General features: G+C 66.9%; 1 protein-coding gene across 4 annotated transcripts; it reads right to left on the bottom strand.

Annotated features, from left to right (window-relative positions):
- Positions 1-1,257: 1,257 nt before the first annotated feature.
- On the bottom strand, positions 1,258-17,535 carry PANK4 (pantothenate kinase 4 (inactive)). Of its 4 annotated transcripts, XM_024125761.1 has the most exons (19): positions 17,394-17,535; positions 13,676-13,758; positions 13,174-13,388; positions 12,562-12,745; positions 12,112-12,204; positions 11,589-11,742; positions 11,321-11,502; positions 10,560-10,641; positions 9,774-9,874; positions 7,486-7,641; positions 6,654-6,766; positions 6,287-6,374; positions 5,233-5,384; positions 4,374-4,429; positions 4,170-4,219; positions 3,652-3,756; positions 3,189-3,289; positions 3,017-3,085; positions 1,258-1,835 (listed from the first exon to the last, which is right to left on the bottom strand). In XM_024125761.1, exons 1-19 carry the CDS (start codon positions 17,515-17,517, stop codon positions 1,622-1,624), a joined length of 2,322 nt encoding a protein of 773 aa, XP_023981529.1. In that variant the 5' UTR covers positions 17,518-17,535; the 3' UTR covers positions 1,258-1,621. The 4 variants fall into 4 exon arrangements, 3 of the variants coding, with proteins under 3 accessions (XP_023981529.1, XP_028343770.1, XP_028343771.1); XM_028487969.2 differs by having other exon boundaries at positions 13,174-13,758; positions 17,394-17,418; XM_028487970.2 differs by lacking the exons at positions 12,112-12,204; positions 12,562-12,745; positions 13,174-13,388 and having other exon boundaries at positions 17,394-17,525.
- Between the last annotated feature and the right edge of the window lie 2,215 nt (positions 17,536-19,750).

Genomic DNA, 19,750 nt, shown 5'->3' with positions numbered 1-19,750 from the left:
CGGGAGGACAGAGGGTGGCCTGGGTAGAAGAGGGGCCAGGCCAGGCCTCATAGAGGCGACCACAGAAAGCGGAGCCGTGCGCGGGTGCAGGCCGGGGGGCGGGGGGGAGTGAGGGGCTGTGTTGGGGTCAAGGTGGGTGAGCCTTCGTGGAAAGGGGACCACGGGGACCACCCACTGGACAGGCCTGGCCTGGGCCCTCTAGACGGCCGTGCCCCCTGCTCCCCCTGGCGGCTGCTCACAGGAAGGCCAGGGCCCTCTCCGCCGACACAGCAAGTGCCTTGAGGTCCGTCCATCCGGGAGTGGGGGGCGGCACGTGGGTCACCCGGGGGGGCTGCTGTGGTGCAGGACGGGTTGAGCACCCTCTGAGGTTCAGTGCAGGTCCCAGACCGCTGAGCTCAGGCTCCCGGAAGCGGGTGCAGGGCCCCGGTTTCCCTGGCCCAGCAGGGCAAGTGCGAGGGGGTCTTGGGCAAGGGCGGGGCTCGGGCCCCTGCAGGGGCGGCCCCGCCGGCCTTCCTCATCCTGCCCGTGCTCCCGTCGCTGGGTGCCGGGCAGCGGGGCTTCCTCAGTGCACAGGGCCCGGGGCCACGGCAGCAGGGCCCCCGCACAGCTCTCCGTTCCTGAGACCAACGGCACACACGGGCGGCCTCGTGGCTCCGTGGCCGGTTCTCCTGCTGCTGCGTCTGCGTCTGACGTCTGCAGCTCCTGCTGCGTCTGAGGCTCAGGTCTGCACCCCGAGGGAAGGGTCCAGCGGGCGAGGAGCCCCCGCCATCTCGCAGCACCTCCAGCACCCGGCCCAGTGAGCCCCCCACCCGCCTGCCGTTAGGCAGGGCTCTGGGCACGGGCTCAAGGCCGAGGCGACAGAACCCACGTGGTCTGAGGTGCTCCGAGCAGGAGAGTGGACCAGCCACCAAGCCCCTGAAAGTCCTCGAGGGCCCTCGAAGCCCGTGGCCTCCTCTCAGCAGCTCTCGAGTCAGGAGTGCTGCTCAAAGCCTGTCCGTCCTTCCCGTGTGCGGCGGGGCCGGGCGGGGCCGGGGCGCGGGGAGAGGCCTTCTCCAGATGGACACGCTGGGGAGAGATGCTGGGGGCCGCGTGACAGGGCAGCAGCCGTGGCCCACGGGCCAAGGTGGGCCTAAGAGTTCTCGGGATAACCTAGGGAGAGACCCCACTGCTGGGCTCCCTGGGGGAGGGGTGGGCAGGGCCCCCCGGGAGGGGCTGCCCCCCCTCACAGCAAAGGGCAAAGGCAGAGACGCTCTGTTCTCACTCCGGAAACTGTTTGCTGTGCCCTGACCTCAGCGTCCTGTCAGAGGCGTATACGTATATATTTATATTTATATATATATATATATATATATATGTATATATATATAAAAGATTATTTAACAGTTAAATATATTCCAATAAGAACGTCTCACGGGACAAAAGTCGTGCCTCCCCACCACGAACACGTCAGCACTGAAGAAACACCAAGCCCGAGGCCACGAGCGCCGAGCCCACACCTGGGCGCGCGCAGCCGGCTCTCTCACAGAAGCACAATATAAATATTCCGATTTGAACGCGGGTCCGTTGCAGTCGAGACACGTCCCTGACGCGACGGGCAGAGCGGCCCGGCGGCGCGGGCGCCTCACTCGGCCGGGACCTCGTACTTGAAGATGACGCTGAAGAGCCGGCCGCCCAGCCGCTCGGCCAGCCACGAGTTCTTGATGACGGCCAGCTTGAGGCTCTCGCAGCGCAGGGCCGCGTGGTAGTTGGTGTGGACGGCGCGGCCCATGCCCTCGATGACCACCAGGTCGGCGCCGCGCTCCCGCACCAGCACGGCCAGCCCCTCGTCCAGGCGGCTTCGGGGAGGAAGGCGGCAGTGAGCAGGGTGCAGGCGGGGGGCCCGGCACCCCGCATTGAGCCGCACCCGGGCCAGACGCCACACCCTGCCTCCCGCCAAGGGCGGCGAGTGGCGGGCACGCTGGAGACCCCCGACCCTCGGCCCCCCAACTACGTGGGCCCTGGTTTCGGCCTGCTCCCCGGACAGCCAGCCCGGCAGCGGCCCTCCCGGGGCCCGGGGTCTCGGGGTCCCCTGGCAGCCGCGCTCCCGTTACTACAAGGAAGCCGGTTCTGAAAACGGGGCCTTGATGATACTTTTGTGTTTTGAACTTTAAGGAATCTGAGTCCTTTTTACAGGTTTTTATTGCCCCTCCTTGTGGGCGAATAGTGGACCCGGAAGGAGGGGGATTAAGTCAACGCTGGAGGATCAGCACCGGGACAGACTGAGAGGCCAACGGTCCCAGAGCCCAGATGTGCCCCCCTTTACACAGGCCGCTCCAGGTTCTAGAAGCCCCAGGGTGGAAAGCCCTACAGCGGTGAGCACCCCGCACTGAGCCGCACCCGGGCCAGACGCCACACCCTGCCTCCCGCCAAGGGCGGCGAGTGGCGGGCACGCTGGAGACCCCCGACCCTCGGCCCCCCAACTACGTGGGCCCTGGTTTCGGCCTGCTCCCCGGACAGCCAGCCCGGCAGCGGCCCTCCCGGGGCCCGGGGTCTCGGGGTCCCCTGGCAGCCGCGCTCCCGTTACTACAAGGAAGCCGGTTCTGAAAACGGGGCCTTGATGATACTTTTGTGTTTTGAACTTTAAGGAATCTGAGTCCTTTTTACAGGTTTTTATTGCCCCTCCTTGTGGGCGAATAGTGGACCCGGAAGGAGGGGGATTAAGTCAACGCTGGAGGATCAGCACCGGGACAGACTGAGAGGCCAACGGTCCCAGAGCCCAGATGTGCCCCCCTTTACACAGGCCGCTCCAGGTTCTAGAAGCCCCAGGGTGGAAAGCCCTACAGCGGTGAACTGGTTATCTGAGGATAATTACCCAAGGTGGGGACACGGCCCCCCTGCTCCTTCCTCCCAGGGTCCTGAGCGCGCCCTCGGCCAGGTGCCCGAGGGAAGAGGTGCCTGGACCCTGCCCGGGGCTGCGGCTGGCACAGCCGACTTCTGCAGGGGACCAGGGGGACCCGGGGGCAGAGGGGCCACGTACCTGAGGTCGAGACACGGGGAGCTGGAGCCAGTCTGCACGAGCAGCAGCCTCCCTTCTCTGAGTGCCGCGCTGCCAGGCACAGAGGTTGGCACCCGTGAGGCGGCGGCCCAGGAAGCTGCTCCGCCGCGCCCCCGCCTCCCCGCGCCGCGCCCCCGCCTCCCGCCCCGCTTACCGGACGACGGGGTCCATGGCCGCGATGCGCTCGGCCACGATGAGGGACTCGCTGTAGGTCACGTCGTTCAAGGCGGGTCCCGAGTTGCACGCCAGGATGACCTGCGGCAGGACGCCCGGGCTCTTTAGGGGCCTTGGCCGCGGGCAGTACTGAGCCAGCCTGGGCTCGCCCGCCTGCCCGCCCGCCACCCACCCACCCGCCCGGGGCTGCCGGCGGAGGGGCACGGCCTCCGGCGACCGCTCACAGCCGGGCCGGCTCTCGGGGCAGGAGGGAGACGGCCCCGGGGCCCCGCGCTCAGGCTGACCTAAGGCCCAGGACGTGACCGGCCAGGCCGCCTCCTCTGCTCCTGCCGTGCCACTGCCTACCCGGCACCTACCTGCACACGGAGGGGCCCAGGGCGCCGCCAACCCCACCGGGCACGGGGGCTGGGCAAGGGGCCCGCCACGCGGCCCTCCGCACTCACCTCCGTCCCTCTAGAGAGAAGCTCCCTGACAAAGGGGAAGACTCCCAAAATGACGTCTACTCCACTGTTATCTGCGAAAATTAAGGCACATTTGTGAGGGGGCCCCTGTAAGACAAAACCAGGACGTTCAGTTGGGAACAGGCGCGTCCAAGCGTTCCAGACACCTCCACACTCCACTCCCCGCGGCCGGGCGAGGGCTGCTGGGTCCTGCAGGCACTGGGGGCACAGGGGCAGCCCCGGCCTCTTCCAGGACTGCTAGCCCGAAGGACCTCTGACCTGAGGTCAGTGACCTCATCGCTGTCCCGCCGAAGTCAGGCTTGGAGCAGGGAAGTCAGCTCGTACTTGTAGCTCGGGGCCGGGGGCTGAGGGGGACGCTCTTGGGGGGCCCTCGGTGCACCGCGCGGGCCCGCTCCCCACCCCCAGGCAGCTCCGTGCCTGTCGCCCGCGCCACCTCCCCGCCCATGAACCCCACCCGGGGCCCTAGGGCACAGGACAGAGCGGGGGACAGCTCCATGTACCTTCAGTCTCTGAAGCCACTTGCTGTAGGAGTCCACGAGCCAGGGCCGCTCTGTGGGACACAGGGACGCGGTCACCCGCCCGCTGGCCTCTCCGGGGAGCCGGTCCTCACCTCCCCCCAGCTCAGCGAGGACGCGCGGCCGCCGTGCTACTTCCCCCCGCCGGCCCGAGTCCTGGCACTGGAGGAGAGCCCTGGGCGCCCCTACCTTGCAGCTTCCTCTTCGCCTCCTCAAACCCGAACTGGGGGTCAGACTCAAGGACGCTGCACGGGGGAGGAGAAAACAAAGTCAGCGAAGCCCCGGGCCTTGGCCTCCGTCGCTCCCGTGGGCCGCGAAGCCCCTCCCGAGCTGGACGAGCGCGCTGTCACCCGTCACTGGTGCCGCGTCAGCTCGAGGACGGGGGAGGTGGCACGGGGAAGCCTCCGTGCCTGCAGCCACAGGCCAGGCCCCTGGGGAGCACCGGCCACCAGCCTCGCCCCAACGTGCCGCCCAAGGGGCAGCCGGTGCCGAGGGCAGGGAGGGGGTGGCGGCTGTCCCGGGCGCCCGGGTCCGAAAGCCCACGTCGGGTGACCCAGCAAGGCCCCTGCACGGGAGCCCCGGGGAAGGCACCAGACAGGACCCTCGGGGGGCCGGGCAGACGCGTGCCCGCCGCTGCCCTTCACGAGGCACCTATATTTACTGCAAACACCCAGTGCTGTCTAAGCCCGTCCCACACAGTCACCGTGGACGCGCAGTTCCACGCTGAAAACGCCCACACGTGCGGCCCTCCACGCGCCTGCTCTTGCGTGCAGGCAGGGAGGCTGGGTCCCAGCACCTGTCCCATCCGTTCCCGAGGCCACACGTGCCCAGCAAGGCCCGAGCAGCACCCCATCCCCCCGAGAACCCCCGGTGCCCCTCCACTGCCACCTCCTCGAGGGCCAGGCTGGGCCGGCCGAGGCTGGGACTGCTGGAGCCACGTGGGGCCCAGGCGTCAGTTCGGGCCCAGGGGCTGTGGCTCTAAGGCCGAGCTGGAAGGAGGAGGGGAGGGGACGGGCCTGCGGGGGCTGTGGGGACCGCGGGCACCTACTCAGAGACGGCTTTCGCTCCCCAGTCGAAGACGTTGCCCGCCAGGAGCCCTTTCACCAGGGCCAGCTGCCTCTCCTCCCAGCCCAGGGCGTCCAGAGAGTGGATCACCCTCTGGAAACACTTTAATGCCACGCCGTTGTCTTTCTGCTTCACCTGCGGGAAGACGCGGATGAAGACGTGGTCTGGCCTCCCCCAGGCCCCCGGCAGAGCAGGGAGAGGAGGGCACCGTGCCAGGACGCTGCGGAGAACGTCCCCAACAGTGAGCCTGCTCTAGGGGACAGAAGACTCCCGCGTGGCGTCACTGCAGGAGACTAACCGAACCCAGATGGCGCCAGGTTAGAAGCAGCGCCGACTCGGAGCAGCGCAGGCTGAGGGCCGGCGGGGCGGAGGGGGGGGGGGGCACGCTGGTATCCGTGCAGGTTTGAGATGTGCGCTGAGGGCGGGGGCTCAGGTGTGACCGCGCCGTGGCCGAGCGCGGAGGACCCACAGCCCGCGGGTGCCCGCTGCCCTGACCGTGAGCGCCTCAGCCCCCAGGCCCACTGTCCCCAGACACTCCCGCGCGAGGGCAGGGAGGAGGCGGCGGGGAGCCTAGGCTCTGGACCCCGCCCACGGCTCCAGGGCACGCGGCCTCCTGGTCAAAGAGCCCAGGGAGGCACCTCCAGGCCACCAGCCAGGCCCCGGGTGGCTCGTGGCCAGGACCACATCCTCAGGCTCCAACTCTTGAGTTTCCAGGCTGAGCTCAGGAGGCCAGGAAGAGGCGAGGGGGCCGCGGGGCCCCACGCCCGGCCACCCTCTCCGGCTGCTGGTTAGAGCCCCCGGGACACGCTGCTGACGAGGTCACAGCGGTGCCGGCGTCGGTCCACGGCTGTTCAGCCGGTGCGGCCGAGCGCTCCCGGGAGATGGGCCCCCACCAGGGCGGCTCCGGGAGGCGGGCTCTCGCCAGCGCCGGGGGTCGGGCTGCCAGCACAGCCGCTCGCCGGACAGGACGGCACCGACGCCCCGCCCCCCACGGCCCCCTGCAAGCGCGCGCCCACCCGCCAGGAGGGGGCGCTCACCTTGGAGTAGGGGTCCGGGAAGTTGAACTCGTTCAAGCAGTGCTCCCTCGTGTCCAGCAGGCTGCGCACGGTCAGGGCCCCGTAAGCGCTGAAGACAGAGCCGGGCGCAGGGCGGCTGAGTGGGCCGGACGGCTGGCCGCGCTGCCCATCGCGCCCTCCACCCCCGGGGCGTCCTCGCGGCGCCCAGGCGCCAACAGGAGAAGCCCGGGAGGCCAGCGGGGCGCTAAGCGTCCCCGAGTGTGTGCCGGGGGCGGGCGCAGAGCTTCCCGGGAAACTCCAAGGGACCCGGCCCTCGGGTGTGAGGGCGCGTCCCAGCAGAGGCCGCCTCTCGGGGCTCTGGCCCAGGGCAAGCAGGCGGGCCACTCACAAGGGCTGGTGCCGCAGCGTCTGCAGCTTGTTCCAGTACTTCTGGCGGAACTTCTCGGCCCTCTCGGCTGCGTCCACGGAGCCCGGCTGGCTCGCCACGGCGCGTTTCACAACCTACCGAGGACGGGGCGGCCAGCGGCGCTCAGGGCAGCCTCCGGCCCGTGGACGGCAGGCATTGGTGGCAGCCACTGGGGCCTTCCCTTGCCAGGTGGGAACGGGGTTGCCACCAGCCCTGACCCAAAGCTCATATCCGTGTCCTCCGATATCAGCCCCAGGGCCCACTGGACACCAGCTCCTGCTCTGCTGAGGGGACTGGTGGCTCTGGACCATCCTCCAAGTCTGTGCAGGCTCCAGAGCAGGGTGGGCCCCCTCGCTCTGAAGACAGACCCCGTGGGCCTCTCTGAGGGGCGTCGTGGAGGAATGGGTGCTCCCAGGAGGCTCCCGTGGCCTTGACCCCCCTGAGCCCGGAGCCGGAGGCCAGCCACTGCTGCCCCAGCCCTGCGCGAACCGCTTGCTTTTTAAAGAAACACGGTAGCCGGGAAAGCCACTTGCGAGCTGAGAGGACGCAGCTCGCTGACGCCACGTCCCGACAAACTACTCAGCCAGGCTCCCACCTGGGAACTGAGTCACACCTCAAATAAAAGCTTCCTGGAAACCCCTGTTCTCCTCCATCCCGCCTCTCACCGCCCCTTGGGGACCTGAGACGGTCAGAGACCGCCAGGACCTCAGAGGCCCACAGCCAAATTCCTGGACGGACGGGTGTCTTCTTCCTGGGGGTGTCCAGCCCCGCCCCAGGCCCCCATCCCAACCTCACCCCCGCCCCAGGCCCTCACCCCGTCCAGGGCCTCCTCAAAGCAGGTGAGCCAGTACTTTCGGGCCAGCGCGTCGTCCGTGAGGTCGACCGTGTCGGGCACGTAGGAGGACGGGTCCAGGAGGAGAGGCAGGTTGACGAGCGGCCTCTCCAGACGGTCCATTTCCAGCAAGTCGAACTGGGAGGACGAGAAGCAGGCGGGCACGTCAGCCGTGTCTTTTCTGAAAGACTGAAACCCCCTCCTACAGGTCTTGGAACCGACTTCCCTGCACGAAGGGAAGCTGCCGTGCGCGGCTAACGGAGAGCCCGGTTCCTCCCCGGCCCTGGGCCCTGCCCGCCTCTCACGCCTCTCTCAGCCCGGGCGAGCCCCCCACTTGCCCGGGGGCCTGAGTCTGATGCCCCGACCCTGGCTCCGCTCACGCCCTCCCTGTCTTCCTGCCACGCCCCGTGCTCTCTGCTCCGTGCTCTGAACCCACACACAGCGACAGCCTTCCTGGTCCTCCATCCCTGCCCGCTGGGCTCTGTCCTGTGGCTCCCGCCCAGGGTCGGTTCCCAGGCGAGGACACGCTGCCCCTTCCCCCACGCCCCGCATCCAGACCCACTGCCCCTGCCACGCTCAGCAAGGTGGGGATGTTCGATGCCCACGCCAGTGTCTTTCAAACGAAGGGTCCTGCGTGCCTGGCCCCGTTCTCGGATGAGAACTGTGTCAGGCAGCTGCTCCAGGGACGCGACAAGCGAGTGAGTTCAGGGCTCGACCTCCAGGCACCCCTCCTGCCCCTCACCCTCCAGGGAGCTGCCCACCCGGGACTGGCCCCCTAGCAGGGTGAGGCGGCAGGTGTGCCCGGACCAGGCGTGGTCTGGATGAGAAGATCCACCCCCCGAGGGAGAGACGGGCTTTGGGGACGTGCCGTGTGACTGCATGTTTAGCAGGGAAGGAGCCGGTGTGTTTCCACGGGGGTCAAAGGTGGCAATGGCTGCCCCCTGCCCGGCCGGCCTGCAGGGGCTGCCCTGCCCCCCGATGAGTGGGCGCTCAGACCTGAGCTCGGCCTGGCCTTGGCTGTGGACACCCAGAGAAACGGCCTGGTCCCCTGCCCCTGGGGATCCCCACGCCCACCCGCGGGGCCACCCCAGCACGACAGGCGCGTGGGGTGCCCAAGCTGTCACTCAGAGGGGCCGTGCTGCACGCCGGCGCTGGCTGAAAGGTCTCTGGCCCGCCCACCCATTTCATTTTGCCGTCCGTGTGGCCGGCATCCCCGTCGCCCTTCGACAGGTCAGAGACGTTAAGGCCTTTCTCGGCACACCCGTCACGGCGGGCCTGGGCCTTACCGACCCTGCCCCCGGCGCCTGCCTTTGGGAAGGGCCCAGCTACCCCCGCACAGCTGGCTGCGAAGGACGCGGCGCGGAGCTGTGGGAACTGGGGCTGCCACACGCGGGGGACTCTCCCCAGGAACTGAGAGGCGGACGAGGCACGTTCTTGCCACGTTTACACCGATTTACAAGAGAACCTGCGTCTACGACTGAAAAGCAACTTTCCCTCCAAACGGCCAGCGACCTGTCCTGAAGGTGGCGTCCCGACCTGTGTGCCCAGGCCAGGCCAGGCCAGGCAGCTGCAGGCCTCGGCCTGTCCTCCAGCCCCGCGGGCGATCCTGATAAACCACTCCCTGGATTACCAGGGACGCGATGTCAATAAGCCGGCAACGGCTCATCCGACGATGATCTGGGCCAGGACGGGGCCACGGCAGTACCATCCCGTCCCAGCCGGGAGACCCTCTCCACACCGGCTCGGCCGGCCTGGGGAGCCCCCATCCAGACATGGCGGGCCTCACCCCAAGGGGCGACTGAGGAAAGGGTGGAATCGCCTGAGGAAATTCGCAGACTCTGCATGCTCGGTACCGCCTTGAAACCATCACGCAGAGAACGTGGTCTAAGAGAAGGGGCCCAGGCTGGTGCCTGCGACCCACGGTTTTAACCCGATTCTGCTGTGAACGGTCCCAGAGCCCTAGGAAAGACCCCCTGTGCTCCCGAAACTTTATATTCTCCCTGCAAACGAGGCGGGGACCGCGTGGCCCCGAGGGCTCCGGCTGAACACCCCAAGAACGTGAGACGCTACGGGAGAAACGAGGACAGCCAGCTGCAGGCTGCAAACGTCTCTCCTCGGGCCCAGCGTCTGTGGTTCATGACCGGCCTGCAGCAGGAGGAGGCGCCTTCGAGCCCGGCCACGGCAGCACGGGGGCTCTCCCCGGGGACCGCCAGGAGGCCCCAGCGGAGGCGGCGCACGTGGGACCCAGGGCCCCCCGAGCCCGTACTCACGGCGCCGCTCCTCGCGCGCTGCGTCGGGCAGAGCTCGGGCGAGGAGCTCATGAGCCCGGAGCTGCCGGCGTAGTTCTCCTCCCAGCTGTACTGGTTGGGGTCTGCGGGACAAGAGACCCCGCGTCAACCGAGGGCCGAGCGGCTCGGCAAACCTTGGTCGGCCCGACTGCCTCTGCGAGGACCAGCTGCCGAAGGCCTCCCTGGCGCCAGGCGAGCCGGGGGCGTTGTCCTGTTGTGTTATTTCTTACTGGCGCGGAGACCTCTCGAGCTGAGCAGTAGCTTCCGAAAGGTATCCGTGGTTTATCTCGAGTAAGAAGGTGGACTTAGGGACGCAGCGAGGGTCTGCCTGGGCTGCTCTGATTGGCGCTGACCCCCAAGCAGCCTGCCCTGTGCTTCCTCGGGCAGAATCACGCCTGCGATTCCTTCGCGTGTCCTTCAGAGGACAGAACGGATGCGTATCTGAAGCGGCAGCTGGGCAGACGGCCGGGAGGAGCCGGGGGGCCGAGGCCTTCGGAGGCGAGGCCATGTGCGCAGCCCCCGCACGGAGCCCCCGTCGCTCACAAGGACCCGTGGGTTGGTTACATGGCACCCACGCGAGTCGGCTCCCACCGGCCCCTCAGGAGAATCACAGCAAAGGCTCCTGCCACTGCCGGGGAGGGCCCACGAAGACACCATGTCCACCCACAGCCCTCGCCCGTCGCTTAACACGAGCAGCCACTCTGGTCACTCCCCAGGGCCTCCCCGCCTCCCGATGCCGCCGCCCGACACGGGCCACGCTGTACTCACTGTCTTGCTCGGCTCCTTTAAGAAACGCTCCTATGGCGCCCAGGTAGCCTTCGTGCCTCAAGAACAGCGCCTGGACCTCCCCCTGCCACGGAGACGCCCCTGAAGCGCCGCTCAGCCCAAGGCTGCAAGTCCACCCGACACGGGTGGCCTCCCTCCCAACTCGGCGCTTGTCCACGGGGCCGCACGCACGCGCAGAATCCAAGGGCCCGTCGTTTAGAGCAGCGGCCCCCAGCCTTTTTGGCACCAGGGACCGGTTTCACGGAAGACGACCTTTCCATGGACGGGGGTGGGGGTGGGTGGGGGGCGTGATGGTTCGGGCGGTCATGTGCGCGACGGGCAGCGGCCTGCTTCCTAACAGGCTGCAGACCGGTACCGGTCCGCGGCCTGGGGCGTGGGGAGCCCCGGTTCAGAGGGTGAGTAACTCCTTCCACAAAACGGACACCCACCCAGCTCCCCACGCCCGCTGGGGGCCACACCCCCGCACGCCGTGCCCGACACCTAGAAGCTCACTCGGAGCTGGCGGACAGTGGGAGGCGGTCCCTAGACCCCACCCCCGGCAACGCGCCAAACTCAGGGATGGCCACGGTGCCCCAAGCGCAGGATGCCCGGAGCCAGCGGGTGGGAAGGGGCTGGGGGCAGGGGCTTGGGGGCGCTCAGCTGGGTCCCGCCTTGCTCCCGTCCCCTCTCAGGCCTGCGAGTTTGGAGACGCGGGGCCGGGCCAGGGGCGGGCAGAGCAGAGGAAGGACGCGGCGGCCCATCACCTTGGAGAAGAAGTTGATGCTGTAGGTGATGGTACGCATGGTGACGGGGTGGCCGCGGATGAAAAAGCCGCCGAAGTACACCCGGTCCAGGCAGTGGAGCTTGGCGTACAGGCAGGCGAGCTGCCCGATGTCGTTGCTGATCATGTGCAGCAGGCTCTTGGCCAGGTCCTCCTTGGAGAACTCTGCGGGGACGGAAGCAGCACGCTGGGCAAGCGGCCAGGTGGGCGCCACGCGCCTCCGAGAGCGAGAGCGGGCGAGAGGCCGGTACCCGTGTCCGCGGTGGCCGACTTCCCGAAGCTGCTCGCGATGAGGTTGCCGCTCAGCCCCAGGGTCTGGTGGGCCCCTCCGTAGATGTCCTGCACCAGCGTGTCCACGTTCGCGTGCTGGCCTCTGGAAGCCAGATGCAGCAGCTCGTCAAACTTCTGTGGGGACAGAGCAGACGGGAGCGCCTGAGGAGCTGCAAAGCTGGCAGAGCCCACGGCCCGGGGCGAGCCCGCGGAAGGAGGCCGGCCGCCGCGCTGGGCAGGGAGGGCCCTCTCCTGTCTCGGCCCAGAGGCTGGGGGAGACGGGCAGCCTCTGTGGACCACCCAGCTGGGCGACGCCCTGGCCACTTGGACGCCCATCCTTCAGAGACTCGGGAAGCAGGACGAGGTACAGGGAAGAGCCGCTTTAGCAACGATCCCAGCCAAGCACGAGCCTCCGACCCCACGGCCGCCAACCCTTTCCTGAGGGGACCAGGAGACAGGCTGTTCCGTGGAGCCGGGAGCATCCTCCTAGAGCTGCCCAGATACCTTCGTTTTGGTGAGCAGAGCCCCAAGCCCCCAGAAGGTGCCGCCCCCGATGGAGCTGCCGCCGATCCACTCGAACCTGTCCTCTGTCTCCACCTGGAGCGAAACGAGGGCAGGTGCGTTAGCAAGGGGGCCCCCAGTCACTGCCCAGCAGGTCCCGGGGACGCGGTGGCTCAGGGGTGGGTCCCCCGCCCTGGGTGGCGGCGCTCTTGAAGGCCGAGTCTGGGTGGGCTCGGCAGGTGCTCGTGCTGGAAGTAGGGGGCCCACCTCCCCGCGGACCGCCTGCGCCAGGCGCTCTGCGTGCGGCCTCGCGCCCGTGAGCGCCAGAGGCAGGCCTGGGTCTGTGTCCGCCTCCCTGTGCCCGCGCGCCTGTGCCCCGCATGGCTCCGACACGCAGCCAGTGGTCGACAAAGCGCTGCGGAGGCCCGTCCTCTCCCACGAGCCAGGCCCCACCTTCACGATAGAGACCCCAGAGCCGATGCTGACTAGGAGGTACGGGAAAACGCTGGGGTGGTTGGTCTGAAACCGGAACTCGGGGCTGGAGCCCTTCTGGTACACGAAGGCCTCGTGCGGGATGTTCTTCAGCACGAAGTTGCAGCCCTTGATCAGGCAGGTCATCACGTCCTCCTTGTCGACCCTGCCAGGGAGCAGCCCAGCCGCTGGCACCGGCGCGGATGGCCCCTGCCTTCCCGCCCCCGCGGCGGGGCCGCGGCCCCGGGACCCTCCGTCCAGCGGGAGCGGGGCCGACTTGGTCTCGGGGCTCCGCTCCTTTCCTTTCAGCCCTCGCCTCTCCCCCCCGCCACCATCTTCAGTCCCCCGAGCCTTCCCGAGTTTCGGCCACCTGAATCCCACCGCAGCCGGCCCAGAGCTGGGCCTCAGGCCCGCGGCCACCCACCAGCCACCCGGAGCCTCACTGGGCCCTGAGGTCTTAGGAACCCCCGGAGCCGGGCGAACGGGCTGGTGCAGGAGATGGGCCACTGCGGCCGCCACGTCAGGGCCCGACCCCGTGAGCGGAGGCCAAGCGGCCCCCAAGCTCCCCCTCCCCGCCCCGAGGTCCCCACTCACTTCAGCTGCAGCTTCTCTTCGATGAGGTCTTTGAACTTGTACGCCCCGCCCCCGGTCGCCTGGATGACCTTGGTCTCGGTGTTGACCAGGTGGTCTTTGATGAAGTCCAGGCAGGCTTCTATGTAGGTGTTCTCGAACTTGACAAAGTGCAGCCTGGCGGTAACCTCCTCCTGGACGGAGATCTCGTAGGGCGGCTCGTGGTCCTGCCCTGCGTCCTGGGGGTGAGGTTGGGGAACGCGCGTGTGTGCGCTGCCTCGGGGAGGGGACGATGCTGAGACGCAGCCCCTGGGCACCCGCAGCAGCGCCGACGATGTCTGCCTACCCCGAAGTCCGCGGGGGTCTCGGTGCCGACGCAGGTGGGAGATGCGGGGGGGGGCACGAGCAGGCGGGGGTGCTCTTGCCAGGGCTGGGATGGAAGGGGAGCTAAGCTGGGAGCGTGGAGGGAGGGGCATCGGCACTAGAAGCTTCCAGGGCCTGCCCGGGGTCCTCCCAGGAGGCTCACCTTGTCTGAGTGGTCGAAGGACCGCACTTTGGCAACTTTGTGCTGCACGGTGGAGTAGTAGGCCAGCTTGGTCAGCGACCCGCCTACGGGGGAGACACAGATGCAGCGGATTCAGAAGCGGCTGGAAGGGACCCGAGGCTGCCCTTCCACCGGGCCTCCTCTGCCAGACCTGGGTCCTGCCCACAAGGAGTCTGGTGCTACTTGAACTTGAAAACCCTGCAGGGCACCAAACAGAGGAAGGGAAGGAGCTGTGAGACCTAAACACGCTCTGCCTTCCTTGAAAAGCTCTGTTCCTCCTCAGGGCCCAGACCGAAACGGAGATTGTCCGTTTCTCCACCAGCACTGCGTCCTTGACGAGCAAGGAACCTGCTGTTTCTGGGTGACTCGGCGATCCTCAGTGGTTTAGGAAAATTCTGTTTCGAACTCTGATCTTGAGGATGCACCAAAGGAAAAAGCTGACAGATCCACTGTTTTCACCGAAAAGCATACAACTGACGGTCCGTGGAAAGAGGTGGCGAAGGCAATGCAAAGAGCCTTTCCCAGAGCGGACGGGCGGGGCGGGGGCTGTTTTCACCAGGAATGTGCAAGGGGTTGGAGAGCGGCAGCTGAGGCCCGGACTCACCAGGGAGGCCCTGCAGAGGGCGGTGGGGACCTGTTAACGCCCCTGGGAAGCCTGGATGCCCCTGGCGTGTGACCAGGGACAGAATATCGGGAAGCAGATGAGGCCTTTGGGCAAGTTAAAAAGATCCCCTGAGCAGTCCTTCTGGAGGAGGAGCTCTGGCGAGCCCCTCTCCTGAGTCAGAGAGGAGGCGTCTGGGAGGCTACAGGTGATTCACGGCTGTGAGAGCCGAACGGCAGAGAGAGAGAGAAAGAAGGTTCAGCTCTGCCAAGTGACCTTGGAACACACTGTTTCCTAGGAGGCCCGACAAAAGTAAGGGGGAAACCCCTTGCCTTGAGAAGGCGGCTAAAATGATTAACAACTGTTGTTTTGTGACAAAACACCAAGGGAATAATACACCACAAACGCTCAAGTCGGAAACACAGGTTTGGCAACACAGTATCCGAAGGCCAAAGCTCTTCCAGGTAAGAAAAATCAAACCCCAGCTTCCGAGACCAGTCACACCTGTCCCATCGGAGCCGCCTGCCTGGCAGTGGGGATGTGGACAGGGCCTCCCGGGACGTCCTGCGACCTGGCCTCGCTGGGCCACGTCTGGTCACTGAACACCGTCGTCCTGGGCGTGCTCTCATCCCCGGACCGTGAGCTTAGGACCCAGAACTTGGCCTTAAGCCCCCTCGCCCCTCCTCCCTGCCCCCATCCCGGCCTGGCCCGGAGCGTCTTTTACTGAAATGCTTGTTGCCCGATTCACCTCTGTGAATAAATCGTTTCCTAAAAAGACAGGCAACGCAAAGGGATGAAGACATCTTTTGAGAAGCTCATCAAAAGTTACCCAGGTCACAGAAATCCAATTCCAGCCAGTGTGCTCTTCCAGTCAGCTATAAATCACAACCAAAACACACAGTGTTGGGGTTTTGGGGGGGCCGTGGGGGGTGAGCTGGGTACTGTGCACCGCACACCATGCACCCCGAGCGGGGTGAGACCGGGCACTGCCCAGACTTGTCTCCCCACGCAGCCAGGAGACAGCGGATGGGGCACGGGGCTGCGAGCGGAGCACTGCGGTCAGTCTGAGCCAGGGTGAGTTCACAGAGCAGCACAGGGGCGCCTGCGGGAGCCCACCTGCTCTCAGGGTCCCTTGCGATTAGAGTGAACGCCAACTCGGCCCGGGGCCGCGCACGTCACACCTGACGAGGGCAGTGACCAGGCGGCCAGCGCAGTCCCGCGCTCTCTGGTGCACGCCATGGGCGGCTCTCCAGGCCACCCCACCCCGTGCTTCACCCCGGGGCCCACAGCAACCTCGACTGATGGGAGGGACCTGAGCCCAGACCCGCCAGTTCATCCAGAACCCCGGGGCCTGGTGCGGGGCTGTCCTTCCACGCCAGGCGCCTCCGTGCACATCCCTGCCCTGTGGCCCCTTCTGCTTCACCCAAGGGACCCTCCCTCCGCCCAGCAGAAACCTGGAGTCAAGTCAGCTTCACGTATGTGTTGACCCAAAGCGTCCCTGAGGCTTCTGAAGCAGGGACTCCACCCGCGGAGAGGGGTGCCCCGTCAGAGCTGGACTGAGAGGCTTGGGGAGGGGAGGAAACCGGCCACCTGCTTGTGAACCGGCACCGCCGACGAGCACTCTGGCTTTGCGGATTCCTGGGTGGAGGACCCCTGCCCTGAGCCGTGACCTCCCATCAGCTACACTAACAAAAGTCTGTCCTTGTGAATTCCCTGGCGGTCTAGTGGTTAGGACTCCGCGCTCTCACTGCTGAGGGCCCAGGTTCAATCCCTGGTCAGAGAACGAAGACCCCGCAAACCTCGCAGGGTGGCCAAACCCCGCCCCCCCCCGAAAAAAAACCCACAAATGCGTGTCCTTAGTAGCAATGAACGTGTCTTTTAAAGAACCAGACAGAGGACCCAGAGCCAGGGAGAAATTTCAGAGAGGAAATAAACACGGACACTGAAAATATGCCTTTGAGTGTCCTTCTGCCAAAGAACCCTGACAGGGCTTGGCCCTGGAGGACAGGCAGACACTCCTCCCGCGCCACAAGCTCGGGCCACGCAGAACGACCCAGGTAAACCCTGTGGCCAGCCAATTTTCGGGGGCGCTTCAGAAACGATAGGTGCCGACCCGTTGGAGCAGAGCCCCCAGGGTTAGGGCAGCAGCATCAAGTGCGGAAGCTCCGAGCACACGGCCACTGGACTGCCATCACATCAGGAGTGCACGGGGCTCCGAGGACAGCGGCAGGGCCCCGAGGGGCTGACTTGAGCCCCCAGGCGGCTCCTCCTCGCTCACCGTCTCTGGCCCAACGTCCAGCCGGGCACCGTTCTGGCGGGTCCCCTTCGGGGGGACGACCTCAGGCGCACAGCTGCCCTCGCCCGCCCTCTGCCTGGCTCCGCCCGGCCTCCGGCTTTGCAGGTGGGGGCTCAGGACGCTCCCCACTTCCCTGGACGCCGCCCCCCCCACCCCCCCCGCCCAAGGACAGGAGAGCGGGGCGGCCCAACCCCTCCGGGAAGAAGCGCACGGTCCGTCCCTGCATTCACTGAGCGGCCACGGCGGGCCAGGCGCGCGGGGGTCCCGGGCCGGAGGTCATTGACCGGCCGCGGACCGCCCGGGCATCCGCGCCTCAGCGTCCACATCTGAGAAAGCGGTCGGCGGGAGGCGTCAACGCGTCGGAGAGGGAAGGAGGGCCCTGCGGGGGGCGGGGCTCGGGGGTGCTTCCGACCTGAGGTCTGTGCCCAGGTCCTCCAAAGCCCCGACCCCAGACACCCGGCCCCCGATCTCCGGCAGGCGGGGAGCTGCGCCGCCCGGCGGCCGACCCCCACCCCCGCTCCCGAGGCGGGGTGCCAGAGGGGCAGCCAGGCCGCCTCTCCCGCGGGACTACGAGCCCCTGCATGCCCCGCTCCGGCCGCGCGGCGCCTGCCGGGAGCTGTAGTCCGGCTGCCTCGGCGAGCGGGCGCCGCCGGCTGCCCGCGGACTACAAGGCCCGACAGGCCGTGCGCGCCGACGGCCCGCGCCCCGCCCTTCGTCCTTGCCACCGCCCCGGCCCGCCGGCCTCGCTGCCCGCGCCCGCGCCCGCCCCCGCCGCCCCGCTCCCCGCGCCCGCCCGCGGCGACCTATGTCTATGGCGAAGCGCTTGGCGTTCTCCAGGTTGCGGAAGATCTCGTCGGGGGGCAGTGTGATGCTCTTGTCCAGGCTGTCCCCGCTGCTCCCGCTGCCGCTCGCTCCACACTCCGCCATTTTGAATGTGCTCGGCCAGCCTAATCAGCCATGGAGATATATGCGCATATATTTGACTGCTAAACGCCTCCCGCGCATAGATTATGCTAATGAGCGCTCGGGCCGGCCCTCGCCCCTCCCGCCGCCGCGGCGGTGGCGGCGGGAGAGCCGACTCAGGCAGGCGGGCGCGGGTCCCCCAGACCGGACCGCGAGGCAGCTCAACACAAAACCCCTGGGCTGTCGTCGTCTTTGTTGTTCCTTCACTGAGTTGGCCGGATGCTGACCTCAAATGATATGAGCTAGTGCAGAGGGGGCACCTGGGGTTTGGCGACCACCAGGGTAATCGGTTTCTTTAGTGACTGCGGTTGTGAGTCTGGCACCTGCACGTGAAGACGCTTGGCACCCACCAGCTTGGTCCCCTAGGAGTGCAGGGCCGTGGGTGTTCAAAACCCTATGCAAACAGGGGGAGTTGGGGACGCTGCCCTCTCGGAGCCTTTCTCACCCCGCCCGGAGTAGGAGCTGCCCTTGCAGCTGGGCAAGATGTGTGAATGATGGTGAGATCCTCAGAAAGTGCAGGGGAAAGCCGGACAGCCGTCCTGGAGGAGGCCATTTTCTGGCAAAAGAGGGAGTCTGTGGGAGTTTGCAGGGAACAAGCTGGGAAAGCTGCCATATGGTGTTGGGGACAGGCTTCCAGGGCTAGTCTCTGGGAAGGTGTGGAGGCTCTTCTTAAGGGGCGTGTACCCCTCAAAGGCAGTGGGCACTTTGCAAAAGAGCCCAGTGTTGGAAGCGTGCCGAGGGCCCGCGGTGGCTTTGGCACCTGCCTCCTAGGTGACCCTGGGCCAGTTACTTTGAGTCTCTGGACCTCAGCCTCTGTCTGAGCATGCCACCAGCTGCCTGACCAGGTCAGCCTGACCAGGAGGTACACCCACGAGGACAGCGATTGCCCCCGCTAAGTTCAACGATGGGCCTGCCGCACAAGCAATAAACGTGAGGGGTGTGAGAGGGGCTTCCCACCCCTTGCTCACCGCTCCCAGGGCTCAGCAGGGACCCCAGAGGCCACTAGCAGTACTGGCCTGGAAGGGGTGCTATGGACCTCCGCTGCAGAGTGGACAGAAAGGGACGGGAGGCAGAGCAAAGAGAGGTGCCAAGCAGGAACGAGGGAGGGCCAGCCTGGGTACCTCTGTGTCCCTGCAGACTCAACCAACACCCCGGGCCTGCCTAAAAATAGGTGCCCTTTCTGAGGCCGGGGCCTGCCCTTGGCAGGTTCATTGCCGGCACTGCCTGTTTCAGCCTTGGTGAGCGGTCCACCTGCAGGAAGGCAGGGCAGCTGGCCACCTGTGGGCCAGCCGAGAAAGGTACCCCAGGAGCTTGTCCCAGGACAGGGCCGCCGGGCAGGGAGGACCGTGGAGGGGCAAACGCCTTCTGTGTGTCTGGCCCAGCTACACCCTTTTTGCTGCAGCAAGAGGTCTGCTGCAGGCTGTGGCTTTGGGGTTGCTCTCAGCTGGACAGAGCTGGACATTCCTGTCACTTCGCCACCACCCCCACCTGCAGGGAGCTATAGTGAGAGGTCTAGGGCGGGGAAGCCAGGTCTCCCGCCACGTCCCCTCCTACTGCACACGGGGGACCTAATGTGTCCCGTGAGGCCCCCTCCCTGGCAGCCTGCCTCTCCCCTGCTTCCCTGCCTCTCACTCACTTTCCCCCCCAACCCCGTTTCTCTCTCCCCGGCCTCCCGGCCTGTCCCCTCACCCCTCATTTCCAGCTTCTCCTTCCCTGCCTGTCACCTCCGCTTCCTCCCTCCGGGCTTCTCCTCTGCCTGCCCTCTCCCTTCAGCAGGAGCCCAGCCCTTCTTCCCGTGTCCAGGGGGTCACTGGCAAGGACACCGCCCACCTGTGGCTGCATACCAAGATAGTACCCACTCCCCGTCATCCCTGCAGACCCGCCTGCCTGGTGGCCACCAAGGACACGTGTGAGGCACAAGAGACAGACAGCGGAGGGGGCTGAACTCGTCGGATTTTATTAGAAGTCTTTAGAGCAGTCCCGTGGCTCCCACGTGACTGAGAGTTCAAATTCTGAGTACAAAGTTGTGCCCACGCGCACCCACCCACACGGGAATCCTTTAAGGATCGTGGTGGAGACCCGCAGCCGCCCCACACAGCCCCGGTGTGAGCCCCGACCAGACAGCAAAGCATCCCCAGGGGCCCTGCGCCCACGGCTCTGCCCTGTCCTTCCACGCCCATCCAGGCTGACACTCTCG

The sequence above is a fragment of the Physeter macrocephalus genome, chromosome 3 (genome assembly GCF_002837175.3).
Source record: "Physeter macrocephalus isolate SW-GA chromosome 3, ASM283717v5, whole genome shotgun sequence".
Lineage (NCBI taxonomy): Eukaryota > Metazoa > Chordata > Mammalia > Artiodactyla > Physeteridae > Physeter > Physeter macrocephalus.
The sequence above is the reverse complement of the archived record's forward strand: the minus strand, read 5'-3'. Positions and strand labels throughout refer to the sequence as shown.